Raw genomic sequence first — 16,711 nt, forward strand, 5'->3', positions numbered from 1 at the left:
CTTTCTTTCTTCTTGATAGCATTCCGGTCTCGACTAGTCTTTGTGTCAAAAAGAATTCCCAAACAAATCTCAAGCATGTACGCACACAACCAGCTATCGCAACCACTTTGTGCCTGCCTCCAGCTCCATCCAACGCCGCACCAGCCAGCTGTTCTGGGCTGCACCAGGCTGCCACGCCTTGCACGCCCTCTCGCTGATCCGCTGCACTCGTGGGCCTTGGGCCGTCCGAGACGCGCCACTGCTGCATGCTGCTCGTGTGTTCCCTCGATCGCCACGTCTCCTGACGAGACCTCGCGCAGAACACGCCGCCGCCATTGGCGTACCCGCCAGCCTCCACGCCAAGACCTATCACACCGAAAACTGTTGCTGGCCTGCCACAAATCTGCTTCCGCTGTTGCCGTGCAAGTTGCTGCCTCCCGATTGCTTCGACTTCATCTTCCGTCCGTTGATACACGATCGTCTCTTATGACGAACTAAACTAGCGAACCAACTCGGCCTTTTCTAGATCAACAATTCAAGACCTCTAAACAACCTAGCTTTGATACCACTTGTTAGAATAAATCCGAGGCGCTCCGTCGATCTACCAAGGACCAAACAATCACACAAGCACAACACCGAGATTTGTTAATGAGATTCATTGATATGGCTACATCCCCGGGGCCTGATTACGAGCGCTCCTCCCCGTGACACCATCACAATAGCGCACACCGGCCACCCGGGCGCCGGCACACGCCGCCGGCTCCCCCTTGCGCGCCTATGCTATTATGTTGGGATAGGTTACATCGTGTGTCTATCCCCACTATATATGAGAGAACTAGGATACAAGTGTCCTACTAGGAAACGACTCCATATCCTATGTAAACACAATACAACTCATAGTCCAACTGTAACCTAGCTTGTACACAATATTCGACACAACTCTAACAAGGAGAGCTTTCATACACTTATATCTCTAGCGCCTTTGGTTACCGCCTTGAGCTTATTCGATCGCCATAAATCCCTATAAATAGCAAAACCACCTGTTGTTCCTCCAGAAGAATTTTATTGCCAACACAAGCCTATGTTCCAAAGATATCCCATCTGGAGTCCTATTCTAGAGTTCTGGCAGAGGGGGAAGCCATTCTCGAAGCCTCTTCGTTAACCCCGGCTGCCTTCATGACTATGTGTGAGTAGTTCCTTCAGGACCTAAGGATCCATAATAGTAGCTAGATGGTTCTATCTCATTTTGGATCTTCAATACCATGTTCCCGTTCTTTCATGTGTGATTGGGGTCAATCCGATGTAATTTTGTTGTGTGTTCATTGGAACATGATGAATTGTGAGTTTATGATCAGATTGTTCATTGAATCATATTGAATCTTTTGAAGTTTCGTTGCTATATAATTAAGTAACTATATATATATATATATATATATATATATATATATATATATATATATATATATATATATATATATATATATATGTATGTATGTATGCTTTCCACTCTATTTGTCTTCTCTGGCCAAGATTTATCGGTAGATCTTCAGAGGAAGTGGTGCATAGTAGTGGCTTCAATCTTGTGGTGTTTTGTATCCGAGTGATAGAATAGGGACAAGACACGTATTTGTATTGTTGCCCCTAAGGATAAAATGACGGGGTTTGATCTTATTGCTAGATTTTTTGTTGTCTACATTATGTCATCTTGCTTCTTGTGTTGCTTTGTTTCTTGTAAACTCAATATCTTGAGATGCATACTGGATAACAGTCTTGGGGTGGAGTAATAGTAGTAGATGTAGTTGGATTAATCGGTCTTCTTATCGTGGACATAATGCATATATGAGATTTTGCCATGAACGATCATAATTATAAAGATTGCTATCCTTGTCAACTACCCAACTGTAGTTTGGTACCATGACGTTTGCCTTCTTTTAAGAGAGATACCTCTAGGTAACCTATGGCCCAGGGTCTATTCTTCCATCAATACAAACTCCTAAAAATTCCTTCTTTACTATTTGTCGTACCAGTATCTATCTATCTATTTGCTTCTAACCTTGTAACTAGCAAGACAAGGGACTTGACAACCCCCTTGCCACGTTGGGTGCAAGTATTTTATCTTATTTGTGTGTAGGTGCCGCTTATCTTGCTAGTTTGTTGAGTCCTATTAGTTCGATTAAACCTTGGTTCTTCATCGAGGGAAAACATTGCTACTATCTATATCACCCTTCCTTTTTGGGAAAACCCAACAACTCCCACGGGAGTGGCAACGAGCGGCTTCAGTGCGAATAATGATGGGGTGCTTGTCAGTGGAAGGTGGATTGGGCCCACGCCAAACCGCATGTAAGCTTGGAAGAACTGTCCTTAATATGCAAATTTAGTCCTACGCGAAGGCCTTTCCGTGCAAGGAAAGACGCACGACTGGTACCCACCAGACTCCTCAAAAGGAGGCATGTGAAGCCATGACAAGGAAGCTTCAAGCCGTTCGTGGTGAAGAGACCCAGGAAGGAAGGCGTCCAACCAGCCCAAGACCAGGTATAAATACATGTGCGCCAGGTCCGGGAAAGAACAACTTCTACTTCCATCGCTAATATGATGGAAGCGAAACCCTAGTTTAGACCTAGATTAGATCTGATCTTAGACATTTTGTTGAGATAGGCCACCAAATATCCCAAGGACATATTCTACAACTTGTTGGATCCCCCATTGTACTCATTTATATATATAGTTCCAAACAAGCAGGATTAGCGTTGTTACTCGCGCGTAGGGCCTGAATCTAGGTAAAATCATCTCCATATGCCCGTTTGATATACTGAGGTATGTCAATTCATGCATGTTATTGTACATAGTTCGAGTACTTTGCAAAATAAAGTCAACAACCATTGATACTATCACATTCAAATTATTATTCTTAGTGAATTGTGAATTTTGTGACATGCTAGATGTAGAATGCTTATATCATCATTAGATTTTAAATACAATTTTGATAAAATGTACAAACTCAACGTCAATCATGCCTATGGCATTGTCTATATGCTCTGTAGTGCAGCATGTGCACATATGGTTTCATATGTAGTACGATATCCTTACTCCTTAGGGTGTGTTTGGTTGGCCCTGAAATTAGTCATAACAAAGCATTGGTTGGATGTTAACTTTATATTAGTACTAACCAGGAGATACCTTTTAATCTAGTAGTGCCTCGAAGAAAACAACAATGACATGTATGTGGGAGTCCAACCATGATGTAAATCTAAGAAAGATAAGATGATATAGTGTAAGCAAGCTCCAACCAAAGTCAAAACTTAGCTCACCAAATGAAAAGCCCATCAAGCCAAATCGTCAAAAATGAAATCTAAATCTTATAAATATCAAAGGTATCGAATACAATCCCATAGACTTCGGGAGAGCCATGAACTCTGAAAAAAGCCACCGCATTGCTTGTGTCTATATCGTTGATGCTGAATGGTAAACTTTGGAAATTATGCGAAACTAAAATATCTCAAGTATCAAATGTTCTAAACATAAAAACACCACCATAGCTGGAATAGCTCAGTTGGTTAGAGCGTGTGAGCCCAGTAATACTTCTTTGAGTTTGCTATTTCAGCCCAGAAGGTCCAAATCCCATGGTCCACAAGCACAGATTCTCTCTCCTCCTTACCATTACCAGTTGGAAATGCCGGACCGACCGCAGCACTACTGACGCCATAAAAAAATGGCGACCGCCATGCTGCCGTCCCCGTCTCTGCCTCCTACTCCCCGCGGCGTCTTATCGCCGCGCTGCTCACTACAGGCACCGACCCACGAGCAACGGGTGCCGGACGGGGCATCCCGGAGGCGGCATGCCCCGGTGCAGCGCGCGAGACACGAGGCCGCGGCGTACGCGCGGGAGATAGGCGCCTGCGTGCGGGCGCGGCGCTGGGGCGCGGCATGCGAGGCGTTTGCGGCCATGCGCGCCGCCGGGGCCGCGCCCGACAGGTTCCTCCTCCCGCAGGTGCTCCGGGCCTGCGCCGGCGCGGACGCGCCCCGCCTTGCCGCCGCAGCGCACGCGCTCGCCTCCAAGGGCGGGCCCGCGCTCGCCGACGACGCCGTGGTAGGGAACGCTGTCGTCGCCATGTACGCGGCGCTCGGGGACGTCCGCGCCGCGCGCGCAGCGTTCGCGTCGCTCCCCGAACGCGACGTCGTGGCATGGACCGCTCTCGTGGGCGCCTACGCCAACGCCGGGGAGCTGGGCGAGGCCTTCCAGCTGTTTGAATCGATGCAGGCCAGTGGCGTGCGGCCTGACGTGATTTCGTGGAACACCCTCGTCTCCGGCTTCGCGAGAAATGGTGATATTGGTGCTGCGCTCGATCTATTCGACGAAATGCGACTGAGGGGTGTCAAGCCACGGGTCAGTTCTTGGAACTGCATCATCTCTGGCTGTGTGCAGAATGCGCGCTATGATGAGGCTTTGGGCATCTTCCTGGAGATGTGCGAGACTGAGATGCCCGATGCAGTCACTATTGCTAGTATACTCCCTGCTTGCACTGGCTTGATGGCACTGGGCCTTGGAAAGCAGCTGCATTCTTATGCTGTACGTTGTGGTATCAAATTAAATGTCTACATTGGTTCTTCTTTGATTGGCATGTACTCCGAGTGCAGAGAGTTTGCTTATGCGACAAGTGTGTTCGCCGCCATTGATGGGGAGAGGAATGTCACTGTATGGAATGAGTTGATTCAATCATATATCAGTGATGGGAGGATGGACAAAGCGTGTGAAGCCTTTAACTTGATGCAGCAGGATGGATTGAAGCCTGACACTGTCACATATAACAATTTCATCGCTGCATATGCTAGAGCAGGTCAGAAAGAACTAGCAAATGAATTGTTGTCAGGCATGATGAATGTCAGCTTGAAGCCTAATGTGGTATCAATGAATGCTTTAATATCCGGTTTGCATCAGTTTGGCCTCTGTGCTGATGCACTGGAAGTTTTCAGATACATGCAGCTCCTAAACAGCGGAGATGCAAAGCGTTGGACATTTCTGGATAATAGCAACCCCATCCAACCAAATGGTACTACAGTTACTAGTGTCCTCTCACTGTTGACAGACCTCAAGTTAGATCGTCTCGGGAAGGAAGTACACTGCTATGCTCTAAGGAATGGTCTGACGTCAAACATATTTGTTTCCAGCAAATTGGTTGACCTTTATGGTAAAACTGGTGATATGGTATCTGCTGCTAATGTCTTCCAGGGAATCAGTAATAAGAATGTTGTCACATGGAACAGTCTGCTAGCAGCTTACAAGCATAATAGGAAGCCAGAAGTTGTTTTGAAACTATTCTGTGAAATGCTCGAGTCTAATTTACTTCCTAACTTGGTTACAGTGCAGATAGCGCTTTTGTCTTCTGGTATGACGATGGCATCAGGGTATGGGAGCGAACTGCATGGTTTCATACAGAAAAACTGGCCTGATGGTTATCCAGTCACTCTTGCAAGTGCGCTAATAGATATGTATGGGAAATGTGGTAAGATTGAGGATGCTAGACTGGCTTTTGAGCGCAGTGTTGAAAAGGATGTAGCAGTATGGAATGCAATGATGAGTTGCTACTTGCTTCATAGGATGCCTAGAGATGTTAAAAGATTGTTTGAAATACTTGAACAATCTAGAACTCGGCCAGATCCTGTTACTTTCATCTTACTTCTTTCAGCTTGTAAGCAAGAAGGTTCCATGGTGGAAGCTCGGAGCTATTTCTACAGTATGGAAGATTTGTATGGCATAAAACCAAGTTTAAAACACTACACTTGCATGGTTGACATCATGGGAACAGCTGGTTTATTGGAGGAGTCACTAGAACTTATCCAGAAGATGCCAGTTGAGCCGGATGCATGCCTATGGTCTACTGTTCTCAAAGCTTGTAAGCTTCACTCAGATTTGGACGTTGCGGCTAAGGCTGCAAAAGCTCTTTTCGAGCTTGAACCAAATAATGCTTCAAACTACATGTTGCTTTCCAATATATATGCGAACAGCGGCTTTTGGGATTCCACTGAATCTGTAAGAGATGCCATGACAGAGCACGGGTTGCACGTTGAGAGCCAGTGTAGCTGGCTATATCTTGGCAAAAGTGTGGATTCGTTTGAGGCTGGAGATTTGTCCCATCCAGCATTTGAGGATATTTTGAGTACATGGAAGGACTTGGCTAGTAGGATGGCAGAGTCTGGGTATGCTCCTCAAGACGATGAGCCCTATTGCAATGTACAAGTTGATCCATTGTCGTGCCACCACACCGAGCGGATTGCTGTGTGCTATGGACTTATTTCCATGCGTGCCCATGAGCCGATACGGGTCTCGAAGAATTTCCGAATGTGCAAGGAATGCCATTCCTCAATCAAGTTCATCTCAAGGGATAAGAAGCGGGAGATACTGATTTCAGATGGTTGCACCTATCACCACTTCAGCGATGGCTCGTGCAGCTGTGGGGACATGTGGTAGATGAAAGAGTCGGTCCGACGTGAATGCTGGCTCATATGCCATGGAAAATTAAAGCAATATGTGATGGGGGCAACCAATGAAACTGCCAGAAAAAGGGGGGCATCTTTAACCCCTCCCCTGGGCTGCAAATATGGTGTGCTTCAGGGGAGGTTGAAAGCCCAGAGCTCTTGCCAAGATCTGAGGGGACAAGTTTGGCCAGAATTATGTTGCTGCATGTTGAAGGAAGTGAAAAAAAAAAGTATTCTGCGGATATCCAGCAAGTGTACATGAACTTCATGGGTGGTTCATACTGCTGATGGGTTGTTGGTGATTGCGTCTGTTATGTAAGCATTTGTATGACATACTCCCTCCATCCCATAATGTAAGAACGTTTTGACTTAGTGTAGTGTCAAAAACGTTCTTATATTATGGGATAGAGGGAGTAGATTTGTAGTTCAAGGATTGTAGTGACTAGCCATATGAATCGAAATGTTAGGCTGCTTGGAATCAGCCAACTTTGTTGAAGATCGATTGTTCTTGCATGCTGCAGTTGTGACGAGTGTCAGAGCTGTGGGGTGTCGCATGGTGCAGTTCTTTCATGCAGGTCGGAGCTAATCGTGCATGCATGATATGGTGAATAATGGTTTCCTGGTTTTCTATCTTATTCTCTCTTCAGCGTCTATCGGTGTTATTTGCTAGTAGTTGAGATTATTAGCTTGCTGCTATCTCTACCGGTTAAGAGACGGAGAGAGAACGGACAGAACATCTGAAACACCATTCTTCGGCACCATTTTTCGGGCAGGTATACATTCTTTAGTGGTTCGAGGCCACTATCCCTGGCTAAACCTCATTCCCCAAAATATGTTTACAGTTTAATTTTCTCTTACAATAAGCACCAAATCTATTTACTAAAAAACAAAAAAGGCTTATTTCCTAACCATGCTAGAGAAGGGCCTGAGCTTAGCCTTCTGGATAATAGACTCAGTTTTTTGACAAAAAAAAAATACAGGTGTCTCCGGTCCGACTCCATCACGTTGGGCGACAATGAGACTGGTGCAGGAGCTAGAGACGGACACCTATTTCAACTATGGTCGGGGCTCCGCCCGCTCGCGCTGACACCATCAAGATAGTGGTCAATGGAACTTTTTGATAAACAAACGGCTCAACAGATGAACAAATACCACATGTTAAATATCATCCGTAATGCATAGTAGGACAAACATGCTTCAAACACGAGTACAACATTATTTATACACAAATTACTGTATCCAAAGGCCAACCATGTTTTTTTTTTTTTGCGGGCAAAGGCCAACCATGGATGCAGTTGACAGTCTTACTTACTCTCGCGTTGGCCAGCCATGATGATACAAGCAAGAGAAACTGCACCAACCACATACTTCAAAGCCCTAGCACGAGTAGCGCCCTGTGGATGCAGGTAAGCCCTGGTTGAGTCAAGTGACTGCTTAACTCTCTTTTTCATCTGGGGCAAATTTCTGGGTAACAGCTGTTGTCCAAAATTCTGGGGCCAACTTTTGGGTAACATCTGTTCTTCCAAATTTCGTACGGGTAGAAACTGCAATTGAAAATAAAGGATTATATGATTCATTTGAATACTCACAGGCCCTGCCAAACAGCCGCAAACCCATTTGATTTTACTAATTTTCTGGCAGGAGTCCCTTAAGAGAGATATGAAGGACTGGAATATCACCAAAGAACTAGCCATGGACAGCGGTGCGTGGAAGTTTCGAGATCTTATGGGTTTCAGCTCTAGCCTACCCCGGCTGCTTGTTTGCGACTAAAAGGCTTTGTTGCTCTTGTTGTCTGGCAGGAAGATGTCCCAAAAGTCAACAAACATGCAAAACATAAACACCTAACATAGTGCTAAAACAATAAAGAGAACATGTCAAAATGAGAGGAGGACAGAGTGCACATGTGATGCAAGAGAATTTGCAAATAACAGGTCAAAATAAGAATGCGCCTTTACGAACTAATCATCGTGATAGAAGGGTTCACAGATATACAGGGTCCGATTTATTTCACTAACTCATGCACATTCTAGTTTCCAAATGTGAATGCCAAAAATAGAAAACTGACCTCTTCGACAAGAATGACTCCAGTCTTCTTTGCTTGAATACAACACTCCCTGGCAAGGTTCCTTATTTTCACACGATTGAAATATTCTCGCATGAGCAACTACAAATTATGGCAAAAAAGGAAGTGTAAGGTCCAGCTACAAGATAACTAGGTTAAGGAAGATGCAATTCAGCATGAGACTTGCCTCGTCAGGGAATTGTAGATGCTTCTCTAATTCTGAACTCATACGAGAGTTGATGTCCTCCTCCAAAGCTACCTTATCAAACTGCAAATTTGAAAAAAGATGGAAGACAAAGTGTAAAACCTAACAGGCCACAAAATGCAAGTACTCCGTCCGTCCTGTAATATAAGATGTTATTACAGCCAATATATGAGTACATTGGTTATAATAACATCTTATATTATAGGACGGAGGGAGTAACATTTTTGCAACAAAATAGAACCAGCCACTCCATTGGAAATAGAACCTCAAGCGTTGAATTTTTTAAATTTGGATACAAAGTTGAAAATCAAGAGAAACCTCAAATGACAGCACTGATGGCCATGTGGTTTTGCTCTTTAGGTTGTACTCCCTCCGTCCAGGTCTATTAGTCCCCCTTCGTATTTTGGGTCATACTTTGACCGTATATTTGACTAGCGAAATATAAGTGATATGTTACAAAACTTATATTGTTAGATTCATATTTGAAAGTACTTCCCAATGATACTATTTTTGCTAAATATAACATATACTCCCTCCGTTCCAAAATAGATGACCCAACTTCGTACTAACTTTGTACAAAGTTGGGTCATCTATTTTGGAACGGAGGGAGTATTTCATTAGTAAAATTTATGGTCAAACTTGACCCAAAATGCTAAGGGGACCAAAAATACGCAAGGGACTAATAAACCCACACAGAGGTAGTATGTAAGATCTTGATAAATGAAACCTGGCTTGCCGTTAATTTTTCCACACAAAGGGTCATGTTAGCCACAAGGCTGGCAGTGAGCGAAGGTTTTCGAAAATGGTCTTTTTTCCAAACTTTTGAACAAAATTGGAATAACATAATCAAAATCCATGAAATTTGGTATTTCAACTAAACTTCCAAGAAAGAGTAACACAAAAATGTTCTTGATGGTCGGTCTCACCAGAAAACATAATTGTTGGAGAGGAATATCTAATTTGACATTTTGAAAACATAAAGCCAACATGAAACTTGTGAAGATTTAAAGCCACTTGGACAATATTTGGTATAACAGACTTTCAAACACAGTTTATGCACATAGCAGGCATAAGATCCCAAAGCTTTTAATTCATATCTGAAAAATAATACATGGGCTGTTCAGTATTTGTTCCCATAAATAGACATATTATGTCACTACAATTATTTAGACCATGCTAGAAACATGCCTGCTATATTCATAACCTTTGCAAATACCTCCTCTAACACATGCACAACCTTTTACCAATACATATACACCAGAATTTAGGGCTTAGGGTATCTAAATTTGGGTAATCTTTTGCTCACAGCTAGTGTTGTGGTCAACATCAATGGCCAACTCGTGCTTCAAGCCCATTTGATATATCCGTGCTTCAACATCACATGCTCCTTTAACTTCTATTTCTCTCTTTCTCGTAAGACCGATTCAGGTATTTGTGAATCAATTGCCATTTCATAGTCTAGACTTGGTCTTTTGGGGAAAGAGAACCAAATCAAGGAAAGACCAATTTAAATTTAGTGGTTTGTCTGAACTATGCTTACAGTTCACCCATCATCACATATTTATTACAATTGGGTTGCTTTGTTTTCAATTATTATTTCTAGATTCAGATATTCATGAACCAAATGTTGCTCCAGTCATTACATTTTTTCTGGGAGACACTAACACTTAAGCCATAACCAGCGCTGAAAGATCCCACAGGGGATGGGATTTGGGGAAGGAAAATTCTGGCACAATACCAGGACCTCCATGGCACCGGTGGAGACTCTATAACTGTATCAGGCCACCAACCTTTATGGGTAAAGGTGAACGTTATGTGGAAATACTTATGTTCAAGTGTGCAGAATGGAACAGCATAATTTTCAGTTTATTTTAATTTAGAACTTCATCAAGATGTATGTCCTGATACTGTAATTATCAAGACAAAAATTAATGCTAATCTAACCTCAGTCATGCTGCTGCTTGTGGAAGTTTTGTCCAATTTACTCACATGCATCCTTAAAAATTTCATATGACCCTGTTAAAAGAGAATAACTATATAACTTGAATAAATTGGCAGTGCGTTCACAATAAGAAAAAGGCAACAATAACCTCTAGACCACGTTGTAGCTCATAATCATTCAGCACATCAGACCATCTAGTTGACTCTTTGATCCGTTTTAAAACTTCTTCAGGATTACTATTCCACTGCAAAATGTTCAAACTGAATCAACAAGTTCAATCGAGGAAGCAAAAATGATAAAACTGACATGTACCTTGATAAAATCAAGTTGCAGAAGGGCTTTGCAGTATGCATAATATCTTCGAACACCATGCAATCTTTTCATAAGAGAATCTTTGTGCTGTAAAAAAGATATTTGAAAGGCAAAAGAATTGGAACAACAACACAGATTCTTAGGACATAACAGATTCATATTATAATCTAATCTCTCTACGAGCAAAAGGTCAGATGTGCAAAGTTAATTCCACAAGAAATTAAGAACTGAATGTAACAGAATATTTGAATGATCCAGAACTGAAACACTGATCATCTGCAGAATAAATGGTTCAACACAGTAAAATCATTACAGAAGAATATGCTGAAACAGAATCTGGCATATGATGTTACACGGAACACTTGACCTGGCAGATAGTAACAATGAAAGGAAAAGATCAAGCTTAGCGCCAATGAAATGATGATATGAAGGAACAGGCAAATTTTCATTAGCATGGTGAACTTAACTTTAACGCCAATATGATCAGTTACGTTCCACAGTAACGAGAAATATTATCTTGTTGATATGCAAAGTCAAAATCAAACAACCATCACATGGGATGAAAACAACCCACTACTACCATTATTACTACTAGTATTAATACCACTGTCTATGTTATTTTCTGTAGCCAGCGGCATTTTATGGCAGCCACTCTTTGGAGGCAAATTTCAAAACACCAATCTTTGAGTTCATCTTTCTCTAATGCCTAGCAAATGAGCTACCAAAGTAAAAACGATGGTGCCTCATTAACAACACCACATGGATCAGTTTTATTGCAGATCCCTCAGTCATGGCAAAGCGCTTAGAGAGAGACACCAGAACAGAAGGCCCAGCGGCACCTGATGCAAGCATATATTTTGTGACTACGACTGAGTTGGTTGTGGCGCCAGTAGATTGAACCACCTTCACTTCGGGGGGATTCAGTGGCCAGGTTGTCTATTTGTATGCGCATGCATGTGCCACAGGCAATCCACTATAGGAGATGGAATTATCCGCCTGCCGACGTATTCATGTGGATAATGATACAAATCCATGTGGCTTCATGGTCAGTTAGAATTTTATGCGAACTTCAAGTTTAAGAGTAATTATTTGTAAATCATAAATACACCAGAGAGAGAGAGAGAGAGAGAGAGAGAGAGAGAGTTAATAATCGAAACAGTTATTACCAATCATTCAATAAGATGAGTGCTTAGCACATATGCTCACATAGATTTGCAAATAAATATCATGACGCCAGAAATTAGAAGTTTAGGCAGGGCCCTCACATGTATGTTATATGTACAAGTTCAAGAAGCATGCCACATATTTGTGCCGACTTCATATAATCGTGACAACATATTTAATGTAGTGATAGCAACAGACAATTATACATCTCAAGCACCCAGCAGGCAACAAGCAGGTGCAAAAGGAACAAAATTCTGCTGCAAACACATACATTCTTACGGCGGATAAGTTTGATCTCAGCCTCAGTCGAGAAACGTGGTGATCCATCATCAGCCAAACTTTCTTTACTTCCATCAGCATCATCAACAACCACAGAATACTGCAAGATGAAGGTTCCATTCAGTACAGAATAGAAAATGATTAGAAAAGAACCAAACTTCTCTTCGAAACAGATTTAGAAATTAAAGCCCTTTGCAATTTACAGATAGTCCCAAACCAATCACTAATTCTCCCTCCTCAATTTGAAAGAGCTAGTGCTCAAATGTAGAAAATTTAAATCTTTCTCATGTTTCCACGCACGACCTATGTCTACAACTTTCCATTTCAGCCTAAATGCAGAAAAGTAAGTGACGTAATGCACAATGTTCTATTCCTTCACTTGTTCTTCTAGTAACTAGGGGCATGTCTTTATCCAAAATAAAAACATGAAGTCTCATAAATTTTCTCTAAGAGTAATCTTAGGAACAGAAAATGGAAGGAGGAATTATTCTCTCTTATTGCTGAGCTGGGGTAGAACCAATTGCGGAGAAGCTTGTCCAACATCGTCTGAGATGGTTTGTGCATATTCTCTCTTATTGCTGAGTTGTGTGGGAAGTGCAACCAAATAGGACATAATGGAGGCAGAAGCACAACTCCAACAACTAACATGAGCTCTCATTATTTTAAAAATTAACTATTCATGTATTATGAATTACAACACAACTATTAAATGCATTAAGTGCAATCAGCTGCACCACCCACACTCTCCCAGGCTACACCTAATGTGATGAGTTCTCAATATTCTTTAATTTACATTCTTGTATTATGAACTACGATATTTGTAACATGTATTACAGCCTCGGGCTGCACCATCAACACTCTCCCAAGCTACATCATCCACACAACCAAGAATGGTAACCACAACCACGAGTTGCAACTTCCATGGTAAGCTCACACTTTTGTCAACGAATTTTTGAACTCTTGTAGCTGAACTTGACCAATGTTTTGTAGCCTTCCCATGAAAGCACGGCAGCTGGTAGGAAGAGATGCATGTACACAATCCGGACAATCAACTTCTAAGAGAGCGTCTAACAAGGGTATCCATAACAAAACCTCCGGAAATATTGTGAATGTGCGGGGTTTGGTGCAAGGGTCTCAAAAAAGATCAAGTATTACTTTGCATGTGTCATCTAGAAATGCACGGCAATCAACAAACCAACCTACTGGGAAGAAAGGAGCACAGTAGCACGGAAGGCTAGGCAGGCTTTTAGGGCTCTAGATGATTATTTGTGAACTTGTGATGCTTTAGTGTTGTGATATGCCAGACCATTGGCTATTGTCGAACTATGTTCCATTCGTGCTGTTGTGTCCCAAACTCCTAGCTCTACATTGTCGTGAACCATATGGATCATGTGTGCCCAATTTGTTGTTTTTTTCCATTATGTGAGACCATTAAGACCTTGTGAACATTATGGATTGGATGAGGAACTAGAATGTGAGTAATATGTATATTGATTGATATGGTTCCTGTTATGCCGAAGTACTGCCAAAAAACCTACAACGTACTACCATTAGGCTATCGAAATGCTCACAAATCTAGAAAGTGGGAAAAATACAAATTGTTAGAAAACATTGAAGTAATTCCAGTAAATCGGGAATAATTCAATTACCACTCTGGTATAATTTCAGCTAAATTGGCTTACAGTTTGAATGAAACTTGCTTATTTAGTTTCATATTTCAATTTTTGGGTTCAAAATTCGGACTTCACTGAAAAAAACTGAAAAATTCCAGTAAATCAAGAATAATTCATTGAACATTCTGGTATAAATTTTGAAAAACATTTTAGTAAATTAGAAATAATGTAGTGACAATCTGGTGGAATTTTGGCTAAAATGGTCATGCGTTTTGACATTTGACAGAAACCTGCTATTTTTGTTTCAGCTACAAGGATAGAGAAATGGTGACATGGCAGAGATGAGAGAGAAAATAATGATGTGGTAGTTCTGACTAGGATAGAACCTGAGTGGAAACACATCAAAACCGGTTAAACAAGGAGGGGCGATATTGCGACCGGTTGTGTGTGTGTTGGGGGGGGGGGGGGGGGTGATATTTGGGTTGACTTCTAGAATTATCTCAAAAATGAAGAATAATTTGCAGTCTGCATGATAAATGTAGAGGTGCCCTATAAGGCTGTAACAAAGGGTATGATAGGGTACCAAACTTTGGCTTGCCAATATATGAACTTCCAGCAGATCATCTGCCCAAATGAACCCATATTCAGTATAACCATTTTTGCTGGCGACATTCCAAATGTACTAGGTGCCCTATCACAAAGGGTGTGCTTGGTTTGCTACCAATATTTTGCTAGCCAATGTGTTGGCAAGCCAAAAAATGGCAACTTTATGTGAGATCGGCAAGACAACTTGGTAACGAACCCATTAGGCATCAAACCAAGCATGCTCAAAATCATTTAACCCTCCACATCTTTTATGAGAAAACAAACATCTACGCATTCTGATGGAAAGTCACAAATATGTATTAATACATTGGTATCTAAGATCAATATAGGATAAATAGTACCAAAATCATTATAGTAGTAAGGATCACATGTACTAAAAACAAGGAGAAAACTGCAACAAAGAAGGAGGTACAGAAGACAGCAATAATAAACCAAAAAAGACAAGTGGGTCACGAAACCGAGGATTATTTCAGTACCTGTTCACGTAACGACACAAAATTGAAAAAGTGCTCTTGAAAAAGCCTCTCATCAGGCACAGTCTGGAGAAACAAATCAACCTGCACACAGAGAGGATTATAGATACCAACAATTTCCAAGCATCTGAGGGGACGGTGAATGAAGATTTGCTGAAATAGCAATCCAATGATCCGTGCATACAGGTGAATTGCATGATGCAACCAGTTCTTCTGCCGCCCAATTGAATGAATCCTCACGGTACTCCAAATATTCTCGAAATAACTTCTCTGTGCGGAGCTCCTGAAGAATACTAAAATCAGTAGAGAAGGCAGTTCCCGGTGCGAGCAACGATACGCCACCCACACAAGAAAGCCCTCCAGTATCACTCAACCCGTGGCGGTCCATCCTTTCTTCTGCATAAGAAGCACAACACAACCACAATAAAGGGGAATGAATCAATTCGACCAATAAAAATCAACAAATTCGAATGGGCAAGTAGAGGAGCTGAAGGGGATTTACCATCTAATGCAGAACCCTCCAGGCCAACCATCCTCTTTTGCCACCCCTCCGAATCGTCTCCGAGTCGAGCCGGCGGTGATGTCGGTCTCTAAACACTGCTTCCCGGGCAGGCGCCCTTCTTGTGCCTGGTTTGGCCGGCGTGAGTCGGGTGAGCATTGGAATCTGGGCGGCTTTACACGAGCTAGGGTAAACATAAGAAATCATCTCTTAACCGAGTCCCGCTTCGGTAAAAAAAAAAAAAACACTAAACCTTAAAAAAAACACTAAAAAAACGTACTCCCTCCGTTCCGAATTACTTGTCGCACTTTTTTTTTGAAACTTAGTTCAACTTTATTTAAGCTTCCCAAGCTGGGATTTCGTCTGCAACTACATGCAAAATACAGTCAGGCGGAGCCTTCATCCAGACCTTACAAAAATTATTCAGCACACCCTCTCTAGCTAACAAGTGTGCTGCTTTATTTGCTGTACGCCGAGCCCAAGTAACCCTCCAGCTCCCCCTCGTTGCCAACATCTGCTTAACTTCTTCAATGACCGGTCCCAGCGAGGACAAGTCCTTCTCCTTGCTCTGCAACTTGCACACGATCTCGCGGCAGTCCATCTCCACATGCAGATTAGGTATATTGAGCTCATCGGCTAGTTGCACAGCTCTTTTACAAACATGAAGTTCTGCCATTGCTGGTTCCTTACACCTCAGTAAAATATGACAAGCTCCGCCCAAAAAGGCACCCTCATGGTTCCGAAGAACAATGCCCGCTCCCCCCACATCCCCAACTCTGGATATTGATGCATCCACATTAGCTTTCACCCATTCCTCGGCAGGCGGTCTCCATTTCTCACATGGGTCTGGGCTACTTTGTTTGCTCTTGCAACCATGGATGGATTGCCGCTCGCCCATAAGGTGGAAGACCCTTCTCGCAATCGTGTCTGCATCTTCAATTCTCTGCCCATCTCTAGCGTTGTTTCGGGCAAGCCAAAGCGCGTACACCCCCTGAACCATGGCTGCCCTCTCATCGTCTGATGCATCCGCAAACCAAGACAAGAGACCAAGACAAGAGCCACCTCGATAATGCACTCTGAGGGCCAGCTGACTGCGGTGGGAT

General features: G+C 42.6%; 2 protein-coding genes across 4 annotated transcripts; one reads left to right on the plus strand and one right to left on the minus strand.

Annotated features, from left to right (window-relative positions):
• Positions 1 to 3,628: 3,628 nt before the first annotated feature.
• Positions 3,629 to 6,949, plus strand: LOC123121144 (pentatricopeptide repeat-containing protein At5g04780, mitochondrial). Its single transcript, XM_044541073.1, has one exon. It carries the CDS (start codon positions 3,689 to 3,691, stop codon positions 6,443 to 6,445), a length of 2,757 nt encoding a protein of 918 aa, XP_044397008.1. The 5' UTR covers positions 3,629 to 3,688; the 3' UTR covers positions 6,446 to 6,949.
• A 645-nt stretch (positions 6,950 to 7,594) lies between these two features.
• Positions 7,595 to 15,826, minus strand: LOC123121154 (uncharacterized). Of its 3 annotated transcripts, none has more exons than XM_044541082.1 (10): positions 15,612 to 15,826; positions 15,294 to 15,505; positions 15,113 to 15,193; positions 12,410 to 12,517; positions 10,975 to 11,061; positions 10,811 to 10,906; positions 10,665 to 10,736; positions 8,703 to 8,783; positions 8,519 to 8,617; positions 7,595 to 7,997 (listed from the first exon to the last, which is right to left on the minus strand). In XM_044541082.1, the coding sequence occupies exons 1-10, from the start codon at positions 15,640 to 15,642 to the stop codon at positions 7,758 to 7,760; spliced, it is 1,107 nt and encodes a 368-aa protein (XP_044397017.1). In that variant the 5' UTR covers positions 15,643 to 15,826; the 3' UTR covers positions 7,595 to 7,757. The 3 variants fall into 3 exon arrangements, with proteins under 3 accessions (XP_044397017.1, XP_044397024.1, XP_044397031.1); XM_044541089.1 differs by having other exon boundaries at positions 15,294 to 15,502; positions 15,612 to 15,785; XM_044541096.1 differs by having other exon boundaries at positions 7,970 to 8,245.
• Between the last annotated feature and the right edge of the window lie 885 nt (positions 15,827 to 16,711).

Source organism: Triticum aestivum, chromosome 1B, assembly GCF_018294505.1.
Source record: "Triticum aestivum cultivar Chinese Spring chromosome 1B, IWGSC CS RefSeq v2.1, whole genome shotgun sequence".
In the NCBI taxonomy this organism is placed as follows: domain Eukaryota; kingdom Viridiplantae; phylum Streptophyta; class Magnoliopsida; order Poales; family Poaceae; genus Triticum; species Triticum aestivum.

Coding starts and splice junctions, on each gene's coding strand:
- LOC123121154 (XM_044541082.1), bottom strand. CDS start 15,642: ATGGTTGGCCTGGAGGGTTCTGCATTAGATG. Junction 15,194..15,293: donor TTGCATCATGCAATTCACCT/GTATGCACGGAT, acceptor CTCTGTGTGCAG/GTTGATTTGTTTCTCCAGAC. Junction 10,907..10,974: donor TGCAACTTGATTTTATCAAG/GTACATGTCAGT, acceptor AACATTTTGCAG/TGGAATAGTAATCCTGAAGA.
- LOC123121144 (XM_044541073.1), top strand. CDS start 3,689: ATGGCGACCGCCATGCTGCCGTCCCCGTCTCTGCCTCCTACTCCCCGC.